We start from the raw sequence: 24410 nt of genomic DNA, 5'->3' as shown, positions 1-24410 counted from the left end.
GTCTCATAACTCCTATAAAGGTGAAGATAACGAACAGTGAACAATCTCATAACTCCTATAAAGGTGAAGATAACGAACATTGATCAATCTCATAACTCCTATAAAGGTGAAGATAACGAACATTGATCAGTCTCATAACTCCTATAGAGGTGAAGATAACGAACATTGCTCAATGCAATATGAAAATAACGAACAGTGATCAATCTCGTAACTCCTATAAAGGTGAAGATAACGAACAGCGATCAGTCTCATAACTCTTATAAGCAATACAAAATAGAGAATTTGACAAAAAAATAAAAGAAATGTCCCTCCACTAGTGTTCCATAGTGAGATATAAACTCCCCATCGAGGCCTCATTACGTCACCTACGTATATACATCTCGTATGTGACGTAGTACAATATACAGATTAATATATTGTGAGTCGGCGATTATCCCAGCAAATAACTCTAAAGACTTAGTTCGTAGTTAAAGCTTGCAAATATTGACATTAAGAACATCAATATAAAAGCATAAATTTTATTTTAAACATAAAAGGATCAAACGATCATTAAACATAGGGAGACTATCTTCAAATTATAGTGTAAAGTAATATACTTGTATACACGGCCTAAGAAATATATATCCCACAATGCCTAACTTGGAAGTGTTTGATTTGTGAACATACGAACTATGGCGGAAGTTTTTAGTGAGATAGTAAATGCTGCAACTAAAATGTCATTAATTTAGATCTACCATTGATGCTAATCACCGCATGCCATTGGGAACATTTCAACGTACCACACCTACACGTAGAGAGATACAGAAAATCCTTTTTAAGGTCTCAACTGTAAGACTCATGACTCATTTGTAAATGTCGAACGCGTGATGAAGGGGCAAAAACTGTTTGTATACGTCTGAGGTTTGAAACAACGAGTTCCTTCTGGTCAAGAAACCACCGGCCCGCAAACGGTGGAAACCATGAAGTACAGTGTAGTGGTGGACTTTTGTCTGAGATATATCAGATTCAGTCTGGGGAAGGATGTTTTATGTAAATAAGTTTGAAAATCAATCATCATTCAGGTTTTCTTAGTCCGAGTTGGCAGGCAATGTTCACGCGACGACATAGGAGTGGTCAGGACTGAGAACATATTGGAAAATAAGCTTTACCTTCACCATTTCATTTAAACGTTGAATTGTTCTGTACATAATGTAAAGGAACAGTATGTACATTGGATTGTTTCATCTAAGGATGTTATATATTAGTTGCAAGTAGAGTGAAAGATTGACGAAAACTCGAATTTCTATATAATTTGATTGTTCGCTGGGATGAACAGAAACTTTAATGTCTATACCATTCCATTGTGATGGAAAGAAACATAATTAGCCATCTCATGCCATTATTTTCTGTAATTGATAAGACTTAACTTTAGCCTCTTTATATAAGACCGGTTTTAGACTCTGACTACCGAAGTAGTAATTGCACATACACACATGCTAGATCGTTTTACTAAATACTGATATTCGACACTCATGTGGAAGCGCAAAACGAGTGATGTTTTATTGTTCTTCTTTTCTTCTTAAATATTCTGCTTACATGTTCCAATTACATTTACAAAGAAACTACTGTTTCGCCCAGATATGTTCATCATTTACCCCATGTTTGTTTACATTATAGGAAGTGTGTATGACGCTGTGAAAACAGATAACGGAGACAGAAATTCACATAATTAGGATACACAGGAAATATTGTTTTGATCGTCACGTCAGGCTTTTTCGAACAAAGGGTATCTGCCAAGCTGTCAGAAAATCTAGTTTCCAGATTTTCTGATGATTGGTCGAATTATGTAACATCAACCACAATTGATTAATATCAATATTGAATGACAAATCAATCCTTGGACGAATTTGGCTCCACTTGTTTGGCACGCTGTTTTTGGCTATATTTAGATCTAAAACTTCATAGTTATTTCTGACTTCAAACATTTCGGTTGATCATCACTGAAGAGACATTATTTGTCGAAATGTGCATGTGATGCATCAAAATTGGTACCGTATAAGTTTTACATTATGACCCCTGGATCGAGGCCTATGCTGGTGGACTGTTAGTTCCCGTGGGTCTTTACAGCCCAGTACCTAAGTACTTCGTTACTAGCTTGAAAATACGGATGTATATTTAATTGCTGCTATAAAATTTAGAAATTCATTTCAAAATTAAGGAATATTTCCCTCACGCATAGCTCTTATCCTTGGACGAATTTGGCTCCACTTGTTTTGGCACGCTCTTTTGGGCTATATTTAGCTCTAAAACTTCATAGTTATTTCGGATTTTAAACATTTCGGTTGAGCATCACTGAAGTGACATTATTTGTCGAAATGCGCATCTGGTGCATCAAAATTGGTACCGCATAAGTTTTACACTTTTACTGAATGCATATGTATGTCTTCTTTTTATGTCCATCTGTCTTCTTTCATCTATATTTTCTTCAACGATTAAAGATTAGGATCAATAAATTGTAAATTATGAGTTCCACATTTTAAATGCATTCCTGTGTATGCTTATAGTTAATGTTGTAAAATCACAAAAGGTATGTTTGTAACCCTTGTATACACTGTCTTACCAGAAATCATGACAATGAATTATACATATTTCCGTTACATTGCTTACAATAACACGGTCATTTATTTCTTGAAAAGTTTTAAGTTCCACGCGAATGTCAGGAATAACAGCTCATGCCCCCTATGGTGAGAAATGATATATGAATAAATATAAATTATATAGTTTAAATGCTGATGATGCAGAGAAGAAGTGTCGTTGGTTTAAGAATAAAAACAAATTTCAGTTGCATCAGTTTACCTTGAAATCCCACAGTGCACTGAGGGAAACAATAAAAAATTGTTCTATATGACAATGTAAATATTGCAGGAAAAGACTAGCATAGTTCTTAATTAACCCCCTGTTTATTAAATGTCCGTAATCACCATTCTTATAGTTGTATAAGTATAACATTTAAGGAATATTCCTTGATTTAAGATTACCATCTGACAATTGAAGAAAGTTTTGCAAATTGATAAATACACCCTGCATTTTCTGTATGCAATCGTTGTGCATTTCCGTCACTTTATATATGTTACACATATCCCAGGGATCAGTGAATGTGATTTAGCAGAAGGAAACAGATAAAAATAAGTTAGGCAGAACACCTACACAATATTATGAGATGGGCAGTATTCCTTTAAACACCCATCAACCTATATAGCGAAAAATACTATCCACACTGTGAAGTTCGTACAATATGAAATGGTCAGGCAGATGAAACTGATCAGTGGTACTTAATTGTACAATATGAAGTGGTCAGGCAGATGAAACTGATCAGTGATACTTAATTGTACAATATGAAGTGGTCAGGCAGATGAAACTGATCAGTGGTACTCAATTCAAGTTGTCCACTAGGAAAAATATAACACATAACACTTAAACTGACTGTATCTAGATGCTTTTTTTGGTTGAACCTGTCATGCTTACCTATATAATGCCTTTATGTCATCCAACAGGTGATAATCTGTTGACATAATTCGGATATTCAGGATATTTATTTTGCTTGTCACGTCGGGCAGTTGACAACAAAATGACTTTGTAAAGCTGTCTGAAAATCTAGTTTCCAGATTTTAAACGGTGGGTCAAATCACGGAACATCAGGTACAACAGAGTATTATTAACTCACACGTTTATTACTTATCGCTGGAATGCATATGTATGCTTTTTTTCTTCATTCTATCTTGTTTCATATATAGTTTCTTAAACGTTTAATGATTTACATCGATAGTGGAGTTAATTATACAGGTCCACCCATTCAATGCATTGTAGTGTCTGTCCACAGATAAATGTGTTATATAACATGGTATGTTTGCAATTTAACAGTTCAAACTCAACGTGACCTTTATCTACTGCATCCTATTACGAACCATGTTAATGAATGGCATATGTTACCGAGACATCGCTTACAGTAATACTGCTTTTTATTTAATTAAAACGTTTGAATTTCTCTGTACATGTCAGTGAACAACGGATTGCATCCCCTATCGCGAGGACTAGTATAAATATATAAAACAATCTGAATTTGGTCTCTTGAATAGTAATAATGTACTGAAAACTGTCATCGATTTAAAAATAGAAAACGTGAATTGCATCAAGTTATCTTGAGATATCTTAGTACACTGAGATAATGCAATAAAAGTGTTCTATATTACAATACAGTAGTAAATATTAGAAGAAGACACTACAGGTGTCCTTGATTTACTTCCTGTATATTAAATGATAAAAGCATCAATTTCCATTCTTACACAGTTATACAAGTGGGGAATTTAAGAAATATTTCCGTACTTAAGATTAGCACTTGGTAACTGAAGAAATATTGGTAGATTAATCAATACACCCTGCCATTTCCGTTTTCGATCTTTGTGCAATTTTGTCACTGCATTTTTAAAACTTATACAGTGCTGATTTTGATGCACCAGATGCGCATATCAAGAACAAATGTCTCTTCAGTCATGCTGAAGCTGAAATATTGGAAATCCGAAATAACAAAAGACTTATAAGAACTTGCTTATAAGAACTAAAAAACAGAGTACCAAAGACTGGAGTCAAATTTATCAAAGGATAAGAACCATGCATGCGGGAAATAATCCATCCTTATTTTTTAAATTGAAATTCTAAATCTATCTTTCAATTTTTCTAGGGATCCGTGAATATTATTTAGTGGAAGAATGCAGATAAAAGGAGTCAGGCGGAAAACTTTGCAGGATATCATGAGATGGACAGTATTCCTTTAAACACCTATCAAATGAATCAAACACCTATCAAATGAATCAAACACCTATCAAATGAATCAAACACCTATCGAATGAATCAAACACCTATCAAATGAATCAAACACCTATCAAATGAATCAAACACCTATCGAATGAATCAAACACCTATCAAACACCTAGCAAATGAATCAAACACCTATCAAATGAATCAAACACCTATCAAATGAATCAAACGCCTATCAAATGAATCAAACGCCTATCAAATGAATCAAACATCTATCAAATGAATCAAACACCTATCAAATGAATCAAATGAATCAAACACCTATCAAATGAATCAAATGATTCAAACACCTATCAAATGAATCAAACACCTATCAAATGAATCAAATGAATCAAACACCTATCAAATGAATCCAACACCTATCAAATGAATCAAATGAATGAAACATCTATCAAATGAATCAAACATATATCAAATGAATCAAACACCTATCAAACTCCTATCAAATGAATCAAACACCTATCAAATGAATCAAACGCCTATCAAATGAATCAAACATATATCAAATGAATCAAACACCTATCAAATGAATCAAATGAATCAAACACCTATCAAATGAATCAAACACCTATCAAATGAATCAAACACCTATCAAACATTTATCCAACGAAAAATACTGTCTGCACTCTAATGTCCGTACAGCATGAAGTAGGCAGATGAAACTGATCAGTGTTACTTAAACGAAGTAGACACCTAGGAACGCTAAAATACAAGATAAAACGCTTAAACTGGCTGCACTGAAAACGACACGTGTAGCTTGAGGACTTCTGTATGAAGTTTTTGAGTATCTACATCAATGTGAATTATTGCACATGTTCCCACGTACAGTGTTTCCAGGGGTCCGTGTTTGCCAAACTCGTCATTTTGTATTACTTATATGATCGATGAGGTTGATCATTATTCGTCATCTTCACCTTTCATGATAAATATGAGATTGACTAATTTTGTCACATGTGTATCTTAACTTTGTCATGATTCTCAGTTCGACTAAGGAGTAGCATAATCATTTGAAATTAATAGTATTGGTTTCCAATTGTTTGTCATTCGAAAAAAGAAAAGAATTGAAATCAATTTGAACAACACAAGTTGTATCGAATATATCACTCAAGAGACATTATTTGTCAAAATGCGCATTTGGTGCATCGAAATTGGTACCGTCTAAGTTTTAATTGTGAAATAAAAGTATCAATATTCTTAATAATTTCCCAACTTCCCCGGAACTTTTACAGCCCTGAACTAAAGCTACGATGTTTTCTTATCAGCCTATACCGAGTTCCGATGTTTACAACCCATGTTTTCTAATCACTACCTTGCATGTATAAACAGAGTTGCAGACGAACACAAACATCATTACGTCACATAATTGACCTTCATTTTTTTTAAATATATCATCAGTGAAAGGATAACTCATGTCTGTAAGGTGAAGAAAACGAACAGTGATCAATCTCATAACTCCTAAAAGAATTACAAAATAGATAGTTGGGCAAACACGGACCCCTGGACACACCAGAGGTGGGATCAAGTTCCTAGGAGGAGTAAACATCCCCCGTTGACCGGTCACAACCGCCGTTAGCCCTATATCCTGATCAGGTAAACAGAGTTATCCGCAGTCAAAATCAATGTGGCAAGCACGGCTTAACAATCGGTATGAAACACGTCAGACAGCATTGACCCAATGCGAGATTGTACTGACGAACTAGATCGTTATAACGACCATAGAATTTGTGAAATACTGACTTCAATCGAAACTATTGAAATCCCTGTACCATCAACTTGTTTGTCAGTAGCTTACATCGATTGGATATATATTGGATTCGATTATATTTATTGTACACTAATATTGATTTTGCTTGATATACAGTAGGGCTGATTTTAGTTAGTGTACAGTAGGGTTTGACTTTGTTTACTTTTAACTGGGATTGATTAGAATACATTTTTTTTGTACACTAGGAATGCTTTTCTTTGCTATATATTAGAGTTGATTGTGTTTACTACACATTGCTATTGTATTTGTTTAACATACAATATGATTGATTTTGTATACTATATACTTGTTATAAATGTTTATGAAACGTGTATTTATTTATAAAAAAACCCACAGATTGGCTTGATTTTTTGTGTTTTGTACAGGTTGTCTCTTTACAGATTCCTACAACATCGTTATCATTTACTACGTTTAGCAATATTGTCAATGTATTATTATCAAATATATCCCTCGTCGTTTATACTTGACATACATCGGGAAATCTTTACATACTGCTTTCTTAACTTCTCAACATTACAGGGATTCGGACGATGTCATGGATATCTCGATACCGATCTTGTTGTTTATAATTAGAAATAACCGTGATTATTTAGAAAATGTGGCACATCTTGTAAAATAACGAATGTCTCTGTGTTTGTCTTGTTTTATTGGTATATATTCTTATATAAGTGTTGCTCAAAATAACATGCAAATACTCATTGTAATGGTGAGCTAATTATCTAGTTATATAAATCCCGGTCTTGCAAAACATATGTTATATATAAATACAGCATGTCGTTAGAAGTTTGAATTATTGGCCAGAGTGATTTACGTCATGAATAAGAGTTTTTCCAGCCTTTTTTAAAAAAAGAGTTTGATAACTGTTATCTAGATTATTGCTTAGGAAAAGGTTGCCCATCTGTCGAGCAAAATATATTTAATATATATTGTGTATTAAGAGAAGACGAAACATGTATTTGAATATGAATTTGCTTTAAAAGGAAAACACCCTGAATTTATGAATTTTCTCATTGATTTTTTGCATTTTTTGGCAATTATATGCCAACTTCACGCTCCTGTCATAAAACACAAAATAATTTTGGATGAAATTAAATGTAGTTTTGATTTGCTTATATATCCCTTATTTGAATGCTAGATCTTGGGACCCCTGCTGATATCATATATTTCCTGGGCCAGATTACAGTAGAAATTGTACAAGTCATTCAGACAGGGGCGATTTCAAGGTCAAAATAAAATATAAATATCACCTTATATGGTATATTAAAAATAGAGAATTATTTGATATCATAAAGGAATAATATATAAAATCATTTGAAAAGAAATGTTTTCACATATACAGCTGATCACTTGACAACAATAGTAAACAACGAAGGAATATTATATAACACTTTCCCCGCGATACAACTATCAGAACATGTAAGCTGCGACGTACTTTTACATCCTGACGTCATATGGTGCGACGTGCACATGGGTACATTTATAACAGCACTGTGATTTTTATCGGATAACCTTAACTGAGCTGCGTATATACCTCATAATACAAAATATGATAAACGATCTATACTGTAAATGTTTCCAATTTAGGAAACATTTAGTTACAACTTTGATTATTATATATTAGTATTGATTTTGTTTATTATATATTAGTATTGATTTTGTTTATCATGTATTATTACTGATTTTCTTTATTATATATTGGGGTTGCTTTTGTTTATTATACATAAGGATTAGTTTTGTTTATCATATACTACAATTGGTTTTGTTTATTAAGCTGATTATAGCGAAGAGTGATCGATGAAGGATGATTATAACGAAGAGTGATCAATCTCATAACTCCTATATTCAATGCAAAATGGAAAGTTGGACAAACATGAATCTCTGGATATACATGTTTGCTGTACATTAGGTTTGATTTGTACCGTACATTAGGTTTGATTTTATGTAACGTACATTAGGTTTAATTGTGTGTATTGAACATTAGGTTTGGTTTTATGTACTATACACTAGGTTTAAATGTGTGTAATGTACACTAGGTTTGATTTTGTGTACTGTACACCAGGTTTGATTTGATGTACTATACACTAAGTCTAGTTTCGCACACTGTACACTAGGTTTGATTTTGTACACTGTACACTAGATATTATCATGTGTGCTGTATACTGTTTGATTATATGTGCTGTACATTAAGGTCGATTTTGTGTGCATCACTCTAGGTTTGATTTGATATGCTGTACACTAGGTTTGATTTTGTGTACTGTTCACCAGGTTTGATTTTCTATACTGTACACTATGCTTGCTTTTGTTTACTCTACGGTTTCATTTTATGTGCTGTTTACTATGTTTGATTATATGTGCTGTGCACTAGGTTTCGTTTCCAATTATGTATATTTAGATTGATTTTGTTTTCTATTGGAAACGATTTTTTTGTATGTAACCGACCGATAAGGTATTCTTATTTCCCCTTGATACCTGAACTCATCCCTGGTATGTGGAAGGGACCGTATTTGTCAAATTATCTATATTGTATTCCTTATGAAGTTATTACATAAATCACTGATCGTTAGTTTCACCTTCATATAATTGGATTTGTTTTGATTACAATAACCTAGAACTTCTTCACATTATTACAGTCTATGTCACTCACTAGATTTGTTTCTATTTAGAATATGTATTGTAGACCTCAATTGATTATGCTTACTATAAACTACTATTGATTCTGTATATTTTAGATACCGTTTAATTCAGAGCACTTGGGATGACGTTTACTTTGTCGTTTTATGTTACGACCAATTCAGTTTTATATCAACATGGGATTATTTCATTCACTAATGAATATACTTAACTTTGATTACCCAAGGAAAGAAGCAAATGTTGACCTATGAAAGGTGAAGATAACGAACAGTGACCAATCTGTTAACTCCAATACGCAGTACAGCATAGGTAGTTTGACATGTTATATATTGTTTTTGAGATATTGTATCATACAAAATGTTTACGCATGGATTAGAAAAATGATTTTGGTAAAAAAAATAAATAAGAAAAATGTATGAATGGACATATCAACACATTTTCACAAGTAAAGAGTTATTGATTGGTTATGTCGCACAAATCCTTGACATCAGCCACCATTCAAAATAAACGCTAGAAACGGAGCATATGCTTTCTTGGTAATAATAATAATAATTATTATTATTTTTATATAGCGTCTTTCCAGCGTTTGGTGCTCAAAGCGCTTTACAATAATCAATGTACATTATTACCCCGGCAGACCTTATATAAATCTAGAACTTTCTCAGCCTCCTAGGAAGCATACAGTGCAAGATGTCATTACAAGCGCTAGAACACTAACATTTTAACAATATCTTTCACTGTCTATAGGCAGGTACCCCTTTTACACTTGGGTGGAGTGTGGTACTCTGTATCGTGGAGCCAATCAGAGAACATTTGTGGCAATATGTAGAATACGAAACTAAATACACATGACGCGGCATAAACAACATGGTGTAGAAGTTGTCACCATTGATTGATCTTATGAAATTAGTTTTTAAACAAACAATCAGTCTAAGTTTGATATTACGAACAGCGTGAAAACGATGACTTACCCAACTGTGTGTGTCAATTGTGTTTCAACAAATTGAACACTTGTATTTAACATTGAAATAGATAACTCAATAGCTACAACATATAAGGGGCGAAACTACTAATTATTTATTACGTTACGTATAAAATCAGTATGCAAATTTCACGTACTCCCAGTATTCACTTTAGATTTTGATCTTACCAAACTTACCAAACTTGCATCGTAAACAGACCATCTCATTTAATCTTAATTTTATATTATTTCGTCATCCTCTCTCCCCAACCTTAATTCCGAACTTTAACTCTCTGGAAAAAATATATTCGGAAGAGATCAGAGAGCTACACATCCACCTCCTGTGAACACATTCGATTTACGGCGCACCGAAAATTGAGCACCGCTGAGACTCGATATCGCTATATCATTGCATCGCCGTCTTTTAAACCTAGTATCGAAACAATATTAACACATTTTCATATTATATGTCTGTCCAAAATACCTTATGATATTTATTAAAACCCCATACAAACTGAAAAATCACAGATTCAAATGATTTCCTTTTGGTGACTTGGTCATGTTAGGGAGCTAGTAAATTTGAACCCTGTTGCTATTGATATTTATTTATATAATTTGATACGAGTTATGTATTTCTTCTTCATTTATTATAAACATTAATAATGGAGAGACATAACAAATGTAGTTTATCTAAAGGTAAAACAAGTTCACAGTTATTGAAAATACAACAAAAACTTTGATTGGTTCTCCATGCTCGTACGATGAGGATGGGGACCGCTCCAGACTAATGGAATCCGTGTGGCCGTGGATTTACAGTCCCTGAAACGTTCTGTTTCACAATGTTTCCGTTCGCTCACCATGTGCTCTCCCTGCCTTCACCGTGTGCTCTCCGTGTGTTCAATGTGCGCTCATCGAGCGTTCATTGTGCGCTCACATTGTGTTCATCTTGCGCTCAAAGTGCGTTCACCATGCGATCCGCGTAAGTTCAACGTGGGCTCATCGTGCGTTCACCGTGCAATATTATTTTCAGAGAGCTCTACAGTTATACAACTATCTCAAACCATGCCTTTGAATGCTGACTAATGTTAAGGGTTAGTGCGAGATAATGAATCAATAACCTTTGATTTGTGAAGATAGTACAAACACGATATAGTTAAATTGAAAGATGGATTTATAATTAGACAGGATTTGTATGATTTGCTTTGTTACTTATTATTTTTTATAGAGCACATGCATTTAAATAGAATACAACAACATATATTACGAAAACTATATTTTTTACTCATATCTCCGAACAACCATTTGCATACAGGAATAATTTCGCTGAACAACGGTGATTCATAACCCTGTTGTCTATACATAACTGTTGTCAAAACCATGATAAACCAACGCGGGGTTTTATTGCAGGACGAAGTAATACATTGCGAGGAGTGTGGTTAAATGACCAATTTCTTTCAACTGTTCTGTATATAGTTCCTGGTACCGAAAATCGATCAACTGTGTATGCTTACTCACACCAACACCTGATACAATATCATGTTTTCAAAGGTATGTGATTGTCCTACTCTCAATTTTGTATTCCTTATGGGATTAATGATATTGGTCAATTGTCGTCCCGTTCACTGTTTCATGATTTACATTTCAAATTAAGGGTGAAACCATCCTTGACAGAGGTGTACAATTTCACACCGAGCGCGAACATTTTAATACACTCACTCAAAAATCAAGTCACATTAACTGACCCAATCCTATCTGCATTAGTCTCTGAACTATAAACGTAGTCCGTAACACTGTCCTCGAGCATACAAATGTCTGTGTTAGAAATATTTCCGACTCGCTATTCTCGTTAAACCACATTGAAAATAAATAAATGGGAATCTGCCGTATACCGTAACTTTTCTAAATGTTGTTTGGCATCAATGCGGTGGATAGTGTTGCTAAAATGAACTGACTACAGCTGAAAATTTAAATTGACAGGATTGGTTGTTATCGTAATTGTAATTGAAATCTAAAACAATGGATAGCGCCCTGTCAACAGTTATTTAAAGTACTTTACAAATTTGAGAGAAAAGATTATATAAAATCAATGTGCACTCACATGTAAATGTAAAACTGATACGATACCAATTCTGATGCACCAGATGCGCATTTCGACAAATACTGTCTATTCACTGATATTCAACCGAAATGTTTGAAATCCTAAATAACAATGAAGTTTTAGAACTATTATTGGGAGAAACAATGTGCGAAAACAGTGGAGTCAAATTTGTTTAAGGGTAAGAGTTATGCGTGAGGGAGAAAATCCTTAATTTTGAAATGAATTTCTATTTTTTTTTAACAGCAATTAAATTAAATTTCATATCAAATTATTATATTCAATTAAGTTAAATATTCATGGTGTCAGACTTAAAATACAAAATCATCATTATTAATATATAGTTCCTAATGTAATTATATACTTACTCTAACATCATCTAAACAATTTAAAACAACCCATAGGAATAATTGAATGCCTAAGAAGGACATTATTATAACAACAAACTACCGTTCTAATAGAAACTGAAGGATTTCTGTGCAAGTGTGCGTGTATGTGATAGAGAATCATATGTTTTATTTCACAAATCTAAATATGTATTGATGTAGTTTGTAAGATGTGTATTTATTGCAGATGATCATCCTTCTTTATTTATTTTTTTTCAAAAAGTAAAATACACTTAACGTTCTCGTAAATTCACCAGACTGGAGAACGCTGTCGAGGGTATCTCTCTTATTCGATTACCATTTAGCCCCCTATTTTATTTTAGTCTACAAAAATACATTTAAAATACACTCACAGAATTCGTAATTTCACCAGATCGGAGAATGCTGCCTGTGGTATCTCTGTTATTTGATTGTAACTCAGGTCCCTTAAAGAGAAAGACATGTATACAGTTAATGTCATTGATGTATCTGATATTGTTGAATAAATGCGATTTATATTTGTTATTTGATTACCATATAACCTCCTGAAACAGAAAGAAATGTACACAGTCAGTGTCCAGTAATGTCTATGATCTAACTGAATAAATGCGATCATTATATTTTAAATTATTTTCGACAACGAGTGTTAAGATTCATAACTACTCCTCTACTTCTTCACAAATTGAGCTGAATCTATAATGACGCTGTTTGCAGGCACTTTCAAGATAGATATATGATGTCGATTCAGAAAGGCACCACCACATTATTCAATGAATAAGCATATCATGTCGACTGGTCACACCCGGTGTCCACTCTTTCTCTTAATCAGATAAGCGGGTTGATCCGACATCAAAATAAGCTTGCAAAGAAGTGCTGAACAGTTCATTTCAACATTCCAGACGTCATTTACAACAATGACAAGTTGTAAACAATTGTTGATGTTGTCTACAATCAAACTGCTTATCTGTCGTGTGATTTATGATTGACGAATAATGCAATGATTTCACATGCCACGAACTCAATGCCTGAAAGATTTTGGAAACTATTTTGATGTGAATGAATATTTGGATATTGAATGGATGTTTTTATGATGTATAATTATGCATTTGTACTTTTAGGTTTTCACCCTAAGAGATGTAAGGTGTTTGAACGATTCGATAAATAGATACCGTTGTATATTTTCAAAGAACGCCAATTTATCTAAAATCATCTACATCCACCTGAGCTGAAGTATATGGAAGAAAAGTCCGAGTCCATTCCATCTGGATTTCTTCTATCATTAAAAAAATCACGAAAGCATGGATCTAATACTTTGTAAAAATCATGGATATAATTTGAATCAATATAGTTATTGACTTGCAAAATATATTTGAAATCAGAAATGTAGGACACGGTTTCTTTTGAGAAGATTTTTACCTGCAGTAGGGATAGTAACATTTTACATTTACAATACCATATCCTACAACATTTTGATGCGTATTTTTAGCATATTTCATTTTACTTGGACTGAATTGTTGTAGACCGCTTATAAATCATCTACTACCATCTCTACTTGCAATATGGTCATGATAAATGAAACATATCTCGAATAATAAGATATATAATTTATATCTCAGAAGCCTATCCGTTCCAATTCAGTTGATCAACTTCTTTCATTTCAAAATGAAAGGAGAAAATAACGAACACAGATGGGTTGTATAAATCCCAAGAAAATGATCATACGCAGAACAAGCTCTTGCATGTCAAGTATCTTTAGAGATATAAGCACACATATGCTGGAGGCAATGAATTTTTGCTACATCATTATGGGAATTAAAGAGGGAGAAGCTGGAATCATCCTGTTTATCATCATGTTGAGTTGTTACTTTACCGTTAATATATATTTTCAATAAAATATCATCTAAGTATGAAAAATAAGTTGACGACTCTCTGATGTCTTTTATTTCGAGTTTTCAGGGATATATCGAATCGACATATGGATGAAAAACATCAGTGTTGGTAGATACAACGTCGTCGACATACTTAAATTTAGCATTGAAGGCCCCAGCAATATATTTTTTTTTCTCACATCCAAGCCTTTTAATAGATTCTGCTTCATGGGAATGTAACAAAATATCAGTCAACGGAAGAAAACAATTCGTGACCATGGAAATTTCAACAGACTATTAGAAGACCTTATCACAAAAAGTACGAAATTATGGTCAATGAGGACTTCAACATATTTCAATTTCAACTTCGCAATAATTGTGCGTGGAATCAAAGTGGTGTTTAACAAAGGAACGGTTTGGATGACTTGATGGTGAGGAATATGATTTTAATCCAACTGTCTTTGTTTGCAATTCGTTGTGGCTGTATTTCAAAAATAGTTGGTGAAATTAGAAGAAAACAAAAAGACACGCTGCGACCTTTACTTTGACATTTATCAAAGTCGAGTTATTGATGTGACTATATAATCATAAAAGTATTCTGTTTGGGCGTTTTTTCGCATATGTTTCATAAAAAGGGTAGATATGAAGAAAAGGTTATTTGGAGAAAGGGAGTGCTTACTCATCATAAATACCCAAACCCACCACAACTATAATTAGGTGTTCGGGAGTCCCTGTTTCCCGTACTCTTAATTTTCTATTATTTATAGGACTTATGAGAGTGATCACCTTTCGATATATTCACACATTTCATTTACATTATGGGTCATCCGCTAGATTCTTTAAACAATTAAACAATTCCCAGGGTAGACTTTACAATACAAACTATGATAAACATTTTTTGCTATGAACTTTGGGAATTATAAATAAGTTTGAGAGAACAGAAAAGTAGTATGTACAAGGACGATGGATTTCGCATTACATTACTTTGTTAATGATATTGAATGATGTCAACATTGTATATATTATTAATAAATGTCTGTTGAAATGTTTTCAATAACAAGTGACACGATTCAGAACTACCCCTCTAATTATTCCCATAATGAGGTGACACTGTTTTGTAGATAATCAGATTATTGAAATCAAATAGGCTATACCCCATGGTTTCATGAAAATGTGATATATGCAAGGTGCAGATAACGAACAGTGATATATATGATTCGTTGGGGGGGGGGGTACCTTTCAACAGGCAAATTGTAAATTGTATTACTAGTTTACCTTAGCACATACATAGCAATTGACTTAATGATAGTTTGTATTGTCATACTAGATCGCTATACCGACCATAGAACTTGCAGAATGCTGACATTTGACATTAGTAATTTTCCGGACATTCACTCATGTATGTTGTTCAAGCTCGTTACATTGAACAGTCACGTCTGTTTTTCAGCATTACATAGCATTGCTGATGGGATTTCCGAATGAAAGACATTTTGAGTTTGTAATGCCAATGTTTGTCAAAGGTACATGTGTACCGATTTGGAAGCTTTAGGGTTACCATGTGATCTAAGACTGAATCCCGTTCTTCCCAACTGTAGCTTTGGCCCATGCATACATGTGGTAAAAAATACTTCTATTCTTCATGGACTGGCTTCTTTGATTTTCAAATTGTACTTATTTGGATTGCATATTTACAATGGAAGACGAAGATAACGAACAATGATCAATCTCGTGACCCCTATAAACAATACAAAATAGAGAGTTGGGGAAACACGGAGTCCTGGATATACCAGCGATGGGAACAGATGCCTAGGGGGAGTAAACACCCCCTGTCGACCGGTCAAACAGTGACTGCACTATCTAGAATTTGTAGTCCGTGTTCGATTAAGAGTGAGCACATCTTAACTTTTATTTTCGGAGGTTAAGGTCGATAACAGTCGGCGTTACGCATGTTTGAGTTGTGCAATTGAAACGTAAAGTAACGATATTGCTAGATCTCATAACTGATTTCAGGAATACCAAAATTAGAGTTTGGAAAGACGGACTCTCGAACACACCAAGGGTAGGGTCAAGTGATAAGAGGAGTAAGCATATTATGTCGACCGGTCACACCCTGTGCGAACTCTTTCCCTTAACCAGATAAGAGGGTTGATCCGACATGAAAATAAGCTTGCAAAGAAGTGCCTAACGGTTCGTTTCAGCGCACCAGACAACATATACCCCAATGACAAGTTGTAAGGAATTGTTAATTTTGTCCACTATCAAACTGCTTATCTTTCGTGTGAATTATGACTGACCAATAATGCAATGATTTCGCATGTCAGGAATTCAATGCCTGAAATATTTTGGAAACTATTTTGACTTGAATGGGTATTTGGATATTGAATTCCTACATTTTTGTGATATTTCATTGTGCATCTGTACTTTTAGGTTTTTGCCTTTAGAGATGTAAGGTGTTTGAATGAATCGATAGATAAATACTGTATCTTTTCAAAGAACGCCAATTTATTTACAGCAATCTACACACACCTGGATTAAAGTATATGGAATAAAACCTCGAGTCCATTCTATCTGGATTTCCTCTATCACAATAAAAAAAATGAAGCCATGGATGTAATGCTTTGTAAAAATCGTGGATATATTTTGAATCAATATTTTTATTGACTTGCAAAAGATATATGAAATCAAAAATGTGAGACACGGTTTCTAGTGAGAAGACTTTTACCTGCATTATGGAAAGTAACATTTTATATTTACATTACGATACCATGCATTATTTTGATGCCAATGACGTACTCATAGAAATCGTATTCGATCCTCAATATTACGATGCTGAAAGTTGGTAACTAGATTTCATTCACCAGCTTGTGGTATAACAATTGAGAGTTCAAGATCTTTCGAATATAACGTTAAGACGGCGTTTATGTGTCATTGTTGACATACTGAAAATTTTAGATATATTTTGAACCATTATTTTTATTGACTTGCGAGAATGTATGAAATCAGAACTGTAGGATACGGTTTCTTTTGACGAGACTCTTATGTGTGTATGTGTAGATGGTCAGTAACATTTTACATTTACAATAACAATTCCCTGCAACATTTTGATGCGAATGGCGTATTTATGAAACAAACGTGTTCAATCATCTATCTTACGACACTGAAAGTTGGTACCTGTCTTTTATATTCCAGCTTGTGGAAAGCCAATTGAGAGTCTAAAGTCTTTCGAACATAATTTTAAGACGGCGTGTGTGTCTCTTGATATGAGTTAATGTATCATAGTAAGTATTAACGTTATTGAGGGCTCTCAAGTACGTGACCTTACATGTATGCATGATTATTTGATTATTAGCTATAATAGCTAAGTATTCAGCAAACTTTTAATATATGATCACGTTACCTTTGAAATGTACATATCCCTTGTATTGTTAACTCAATTAACACAACTGGTTGTGTTACATTAATTGTTTTTGTCACTACAATGCATGAATTCATCATTTGTTAGGTATATCATTAATTGATGATATCTAGGATAATATCGAAGCCGAGTCCTTGTCAGAATTAGAAAATAAATATAATGTCAATATTAGAATTTCGTAAAAAAGATACACCAAAACAAAATAACACATCATACACTCTTCTGTACGTAGTAAGTCATGCTTAATACGATAATTAGATAAGTTGCTTGCTGAATATGATTCGATACAGCTCCCTTAGTTGGATAACATAGTTTCTTCTGTTTGCACATAACACTACTGTGATTGTAGTTTAATGAAATTTGGTCACGTGATTACAAAACAAATCTGATGTTACATTTAACTCAACATTAGCTATATTAAAGACAGTTTATCTATCAATAATTCGGAGTCGATATAGCATAGTCGATACCACTTAGTCCTCTTTATCTGCTTCATATCTGTGTATCTAATTGGATAGAGATGTTATCGACAGTCTAACATCTCAATTGTTAGAGAGGTTACTGGCCAATCAATTGATTTTAATAACAGTATAGCGAAGTTTCAACAACCTGAATTAAAATAAATATATTGTAACGTTTTACGACTATTATTATGATATTATAAGCATGCACAATACAATGAATACATTAGATTCCACCACATACCTTAGCATAAACTATGATTTGCGATCTGTGTTTTAAATGTACGAACTCTTTGAACACTTTCGACAGAATAAAAATCTAATATATGCACATACGAAAACTGCCGTATTGCATTTTGGGAATAAAATTGAAGGACGTAATATCCCAATAGATGCCTAGCAAGTATAAAAACACCCTCGAAGGTATTGTCCATTTCAATAAAGATAATACCCACTCTAATTACTGTATCAATTATTGTTAACCGGTGTTGTTCTTCAACATCATTTAACATTAACTCCGTCGACATTGACAACTTGGATTCAATATGATCATCAATATTCATATCGTTATCCACACACTATATTTTAATCTGTTTGCTATATACCAGTGTCGATTTGTTTACGATGCATTAGGATTGATTTTGTTTACTATACACTAAAGTTGATTATGTTTGCAACACTCTGGGATTCATTTCCGTTACTACACACTAGGGTTAATTTCGTTTACCGTACACAAGGATTTATTTGATATGACATGCACTAGGTTTGATTACGTTTGCTATGTACTATTGTTTGTTTGCTGTACAATCTGTACAGATGCATTAGTTTAGTATACACTATGATTAATTGTGTTTACTGCACGGTTTAATTTTGTTTACTTTACACTAGCATTGTTTTTTTTTACTATATATTGGATTTGTTATGTTTACTACACACTAAGATTGATTTTGGTTAGTATACCTCAGGATTGGTTTTATCTACTTCACAGTAGTGTTTGATTCTGTTTACTTTAAACTGGGGTTGATTTTGTACTATACACTAGAATATATATATATTTTTTATTTTACACTAGGATTTATTTTGTTTACAATCTATTACAATTGATTATGTTTACTACACATTGATATTTATTTTGTTTAACATACACTAAGACTAATTTTGTTTACTGTATATTTGTTATAAATTTTTATGTAACGTCTATTTATTTATAGAGAAAAGGCAGATTTGGTTGATTTTTGTGTTTTGTGCAGGTTTGTCTCTATACAAATCCCTACTACAGTAGTATCATTTACTACGTTATATTGTCACTTTATTATTATAAAACATATGCCTCATCGTTTATACTTGACATACATCGGGAAATTTTTACATACTGCTTTTTATCCCCTCAACATTACAGGAATTCGGACGATGTCATGGATATCTCGATCCCGATCTTGTTGTTTATAATTAGAAATAACCGTGATTATGTTGAGAATGTGGCACAGCTTGAAAAGTAACGAATGTTTCTGTGTTTGTCTTGATTTATTGATATACTTTCGTATATATGTGTTGCTTTAAAAACATATAGATACTCATTGTAATGGTGACTTAGATATCTACTTATTTACATCCGGGTCTTCATAAGCATCTGTTACGTATAAATACAGAATGTCGTTAGCAGTTTGACTTAGTGATCAGAGTTACTTGTCAGTAATTAGTTGTCGAGTTGTAAAAATAAGAGCTCGTGAAGATTTCTGAAGTCACGGTTAACGTTGACAGGTGTGAAGAAGATAAAACTGAGTCAAGGACAGTAACAGTTTGAAATTATTTATTTATTGTAATAATATTTAATTAAATTGATATGTTAATTTTTAAACTTGTTCTTTATCAAATAAATTCGTAACAATTGACGACAGCGTTTTTTTTCTTCTTAGCTGTTAATGAAGTGTAAACATAATGAATAGGTGAAAAAGTATGTTATTCTCTCCAATGATTAATCTTAATTAGGAGAGGGAAATAAAAGTAATCAATACCATAACTCGTATAAGCAATGCAAAATAGAGAGTTGGGTAAACATGGATCCCTGGATATACTAGAGGTAGGGTCATGTGCCTAGGAGGATTAAACATTCACCGTCGACCGGTCACACCCACCGTGAGCCCTGCATCTTGATCAGGTAAACGGAGTTATCCATAGTCAAAATCAGTGTGTCAAGAAAGATCTCGGTATGAAAAACGTCAGACAGCATTTGACCCAGTGATATGTTTCTGTGGCAAATGCGATGTCAAATATTAAATGCATAATCACAATGATGGCTATAACAAAAACTCGGAAGAAACTATACCTGGCAGCTACATATTAAGACAACCAATGAATTAATCATAATTTTCTTATCAGGTGAATGATAGCAATATAAACTCTCATTACCATATATCCAGTGACAATGTGCGGATATTTGAATATTGAAATGAATACATTGGACACAATTTGTGCAACAATACGAACCAATTTCAAGAGAATCATGAAACTCCTAATCTTAATGAGCCCACACAAAGTATGCCAATTTTCAATGGTAAAAAAACAACACAATCTAAAAAAAATTGTGGATTCAATCAAACATGATTTCAAAGAGATTTTGTAGAGAAACATAGGAGTTATCTTTTTGCTTGAAGGATGGTTCACTTACATTTGCGCCTCAACTTAGTCCAGATGTGAGGCTAAATATTTCTCAATTTCATTCTTCCATGAAACAGCGATTACGTAATTACCTTGATAGGAACCTGTGGAACTCAGCTGCAGAACATGAGAAGACAATATCAAGAATATATTCTGAAATTTTCATCAAAAAACATTCACTGCTGAACAAAGTATAACCAATATTCGTAGATGAACAGCTGACCAGAGTATCTCATACGATGTCGTCACAAAGGAAAAAAAAATCATCAGTGAAGAATGCAATAGATATGATATTATGGAATAAATGCTGCAAAAAGGGAATACGGAACATTTAAAATATCAAAAAGTCATGTGTGAGAATAATCTACTCAAGCCCAATTATGTTTGATGCATGAAAACGGGGAAGAAAAACTTATATTAGATTAGCGAAGATCTGTGAAGGAAAAGAAAAACCAAAAATCAGTGAATATCGAGAAGTTAGGGTATTGTGTGTAGAACAGCAGCAGAACGTTTCATCTTTGAAAGAGGATAATTCACTATTGAAACAAAGACGTAAAAAAGTAGTATACTTCACGGCAATAAATCGTGAATATAATGAAGCTCAAGACAGACAGATGAGACGTGAGAGAAATTAATAGAGCTGGTGAAACACTGTTAGGAGGATTGGGAGCTAATGGAGAAATTAAGGCTTTGTTAGAGACAACTGTATAATGACTGCTGGGATATGTGGATTTCAGAACAAAACGTTATCAAGAGTTAAATAACCAAATTCACAGGAAGGTTGGGGGAAAAGAGACTTACTGACAAGCACAGCTCACGCAAATGAAAAACAAATACTCCAGGGCCTCTGTGGACGTTCAAGAAAACTAAAGTTCAGGGATGACAGAGAAGCTCAACAAGATATCTCATCAATATGAAGCCATGGAGACTGAAAAGGAAGACATGCATACTAATCATATTTTCATCTTTCAAAATTGCATGCCTCATCTGGAAAATGGGGACGTCCAACAACAAAGGGAGGTGGAGAATGCGAGACAAAACGATTAAAAATAGAGGTTATCCTTACAGAAGAGCAGACTAGCCACAGGTAACTAACTTTTTTTTTGCGAACTCAAGGACAGTATCATGGATAACAATAATGCAATGTAGGGACGAAACATAGCTTTAACACAGTTACAAATAACAGAGGCGGGGAAGAATACAAAGGTTAAATTTATATCAAATGTTGGTGTTTGCTAGGAGGCCTTCTTGAGTTAGAGTATCTTCGAATCTTTGGATAAGGACGTCAGGGAACGACGACTGTTGTCAACGGGAACAGCGAGTGTCGTTACTAAGCAGGTGCCAAAGACTCAGAAAGGACTCACACTAAGCATCTGGGCAAAGCTTCCCGAGCAGGGGTGTGTGTAGCGAACTGTATCATGATACTTATACTGCCTCGATAATGAGCTATCTTTTCGAAAGATGCTGTTGGGTCTCTCCCCTGATCATGCAAGTAAAGTAACAACGAGCGAAATCAGCACTTGACTGGGTGACCTTTACACGTTACAAATTGTATCTATGCTACACTATATGCAATGTAAATACTCATTGTAATCGTGACTTCGTCACCTAGTTCCTTACTTTAGATCGAAACTGGGGAAACCAACATTATTCTTATTTTGGCAATACATTTCAAGTTGTCAAGTTGTAAAATTAGGAGACCCGTGCAGACTTCTGAAGTTACGGTTAATGTTGAAAGGTGTTAACAAGAGTTAACTGAGGTATGAATGCTAATAATTTGTTAATATTGACTTATCACAATAACAACATGATAATAACAATAACGATTATATTAAATTCATCGACGACCCGAGTTAGCGTAGGTCCCCAATATCACTTGCCTGTCGTAAAAGGTGACTAAATGAGGGTGGTCCTCGTATCACAGCAGGTTTTGCACGATAAAGATCCATCCCTGCTTAAAGACCATAAGTGCCGAGCATAGGCCTACATTTTGCAGCCCTTCACCAGTAATGGTGACGTCTCCATATGAGTGGAATATTCTCAAGAGGGACGTTAAACAATAGGGAATCAAGCGATAATAAAATTGAATATATTTGTTAATTTCTAAGAATTTTTCTTTACTAAATTTTTTTTTTGCCATGCACTAAGACTGATTTCACTTGGTAAACACTAAGATTGATTTTGTGTACTATACGCTATGACTTATTGTGTTTGCTGTACATTTAGTTTGATCTTGCTTTTCATAGGAATTCAATTTTCCATGTGAAAGGTGAAGATAATGTGTGACATATCGATAAGGGATGCAGTACTTCCCTTTTGGCGATTGATTACAACCTTGGTATGTCGAATGACGTATTTGTCCAACTCTTAATTTAGTAATAATTAAATAATTTAATATATTTATCACTTTTGATTTTCTTCACCTCTTCATCGAATAGGATTGATTCTATTTGCGATAACATATAGCTATTTAGAATACTATATTTTATGTCATGAACTACATACTTGATATATTTATATTTACTGCATTTAGATCTGAATTGATTCTACTTGCTATATACTACTATTGATGGTGTATAATTGATGTAACGTTTACTTCTGAACACTGGAGATGACGTTTCCTTTCTCGGTTTACATAACGACTGATTCTATTTGATATCAACTAGGAATTATTTTGTTCGTTAATTATTGGAATTAATTTTGAATATGCAGGGAATGAATAAAATGCTGACCCTTATTATACTTTATTTAGATATATATTACCCTATACAATGTATACAAATGCTTGGGAAACGTGGTTTTGAAAAAAAAAGTAAAATGCATGGATGGAGGTACAAACACAATAGCATGGAATGGGAAGATTGATTTTGTACTCAGATACCATACATGTGATCTAATATGTCATTTGGAATTTTTAAAATGCTACAGGAATTTAACATAACGAAACAACATATACCATAACAGCGTTTGATTTGTAGTTTATACTCAGAATTGCGGTCAGTTACACGTTCCAAACAATCATTCTGCTGAAAACATGGCAATTCACAGCGCAGTTGCTTAAGCATGACTTTAGTCAAAACGAAGATATACTATCGCGGATTTATTTTGCTGGGCGAAGCAATATATTGCGAGAGGAGTTTGTTAAATGAAGAATAGGCATTGTATGTGCTGAATATAGCTCCTGGTGCGGAAAGACTATGCTTAATCACCCACAACTTGACATCGTCTTCAAAAGTCTGTCTTTGCCCAATGGTCAATTTTGCATTCTATTTTTGGGATTTACGGAATTAGCTTCTCCATCAACAACTCCCATATGTATCCAGTAGTATTCAACTCT

At 33.7% G+C, this 24410-nt stretch overlaps 1 protein-coding gene across 1 annotated transcript in view; it reads right to left on the bottom strand.

Annotated features, from left to right (window-relative positions):
- Positions 1–12538: 12538 nt before the first annotated feature.
- Positions 12539–24410, bottom strand: part of LOC130049293 (leucine-rich repeat-containing protein 70-like) — a 1034056-nt gene continuing 1022184 nt past the window's right edge. Inside the window, exon 6 of the mRNA XM_056146708.1 lies at positions 12539–13117. Within this exon, the coding sequence (XP_056002683.1) occupies positions 13042–13117 (76 nt within the window). The 3' untranslated portion in view covers positions 12539–13041. The remainder of the gene's footprint in view (positions 13118–24410) is intronic.

The sequence above is a fragment of the Ostrea edulis genome, chromosome 8 (genome assembly GCF_947568905.1).
Source record: "Ostrea edulis chromosome 8, xbOstEdul1.1, whole genome shotgun sequence".
In the NCBI taxonomy this organism is placed as follows: domain Eukaryota; kingdom Metazoa; phylum Mollusca; class Bivalvia; order Ostreida; family Ostreidae; genus Ostrea; species Ostrea edulis.
Note: the sequence above shows the minus strand (reverse complement) of the source record. Positions and strands in the feature narration are given on the sequence as shown.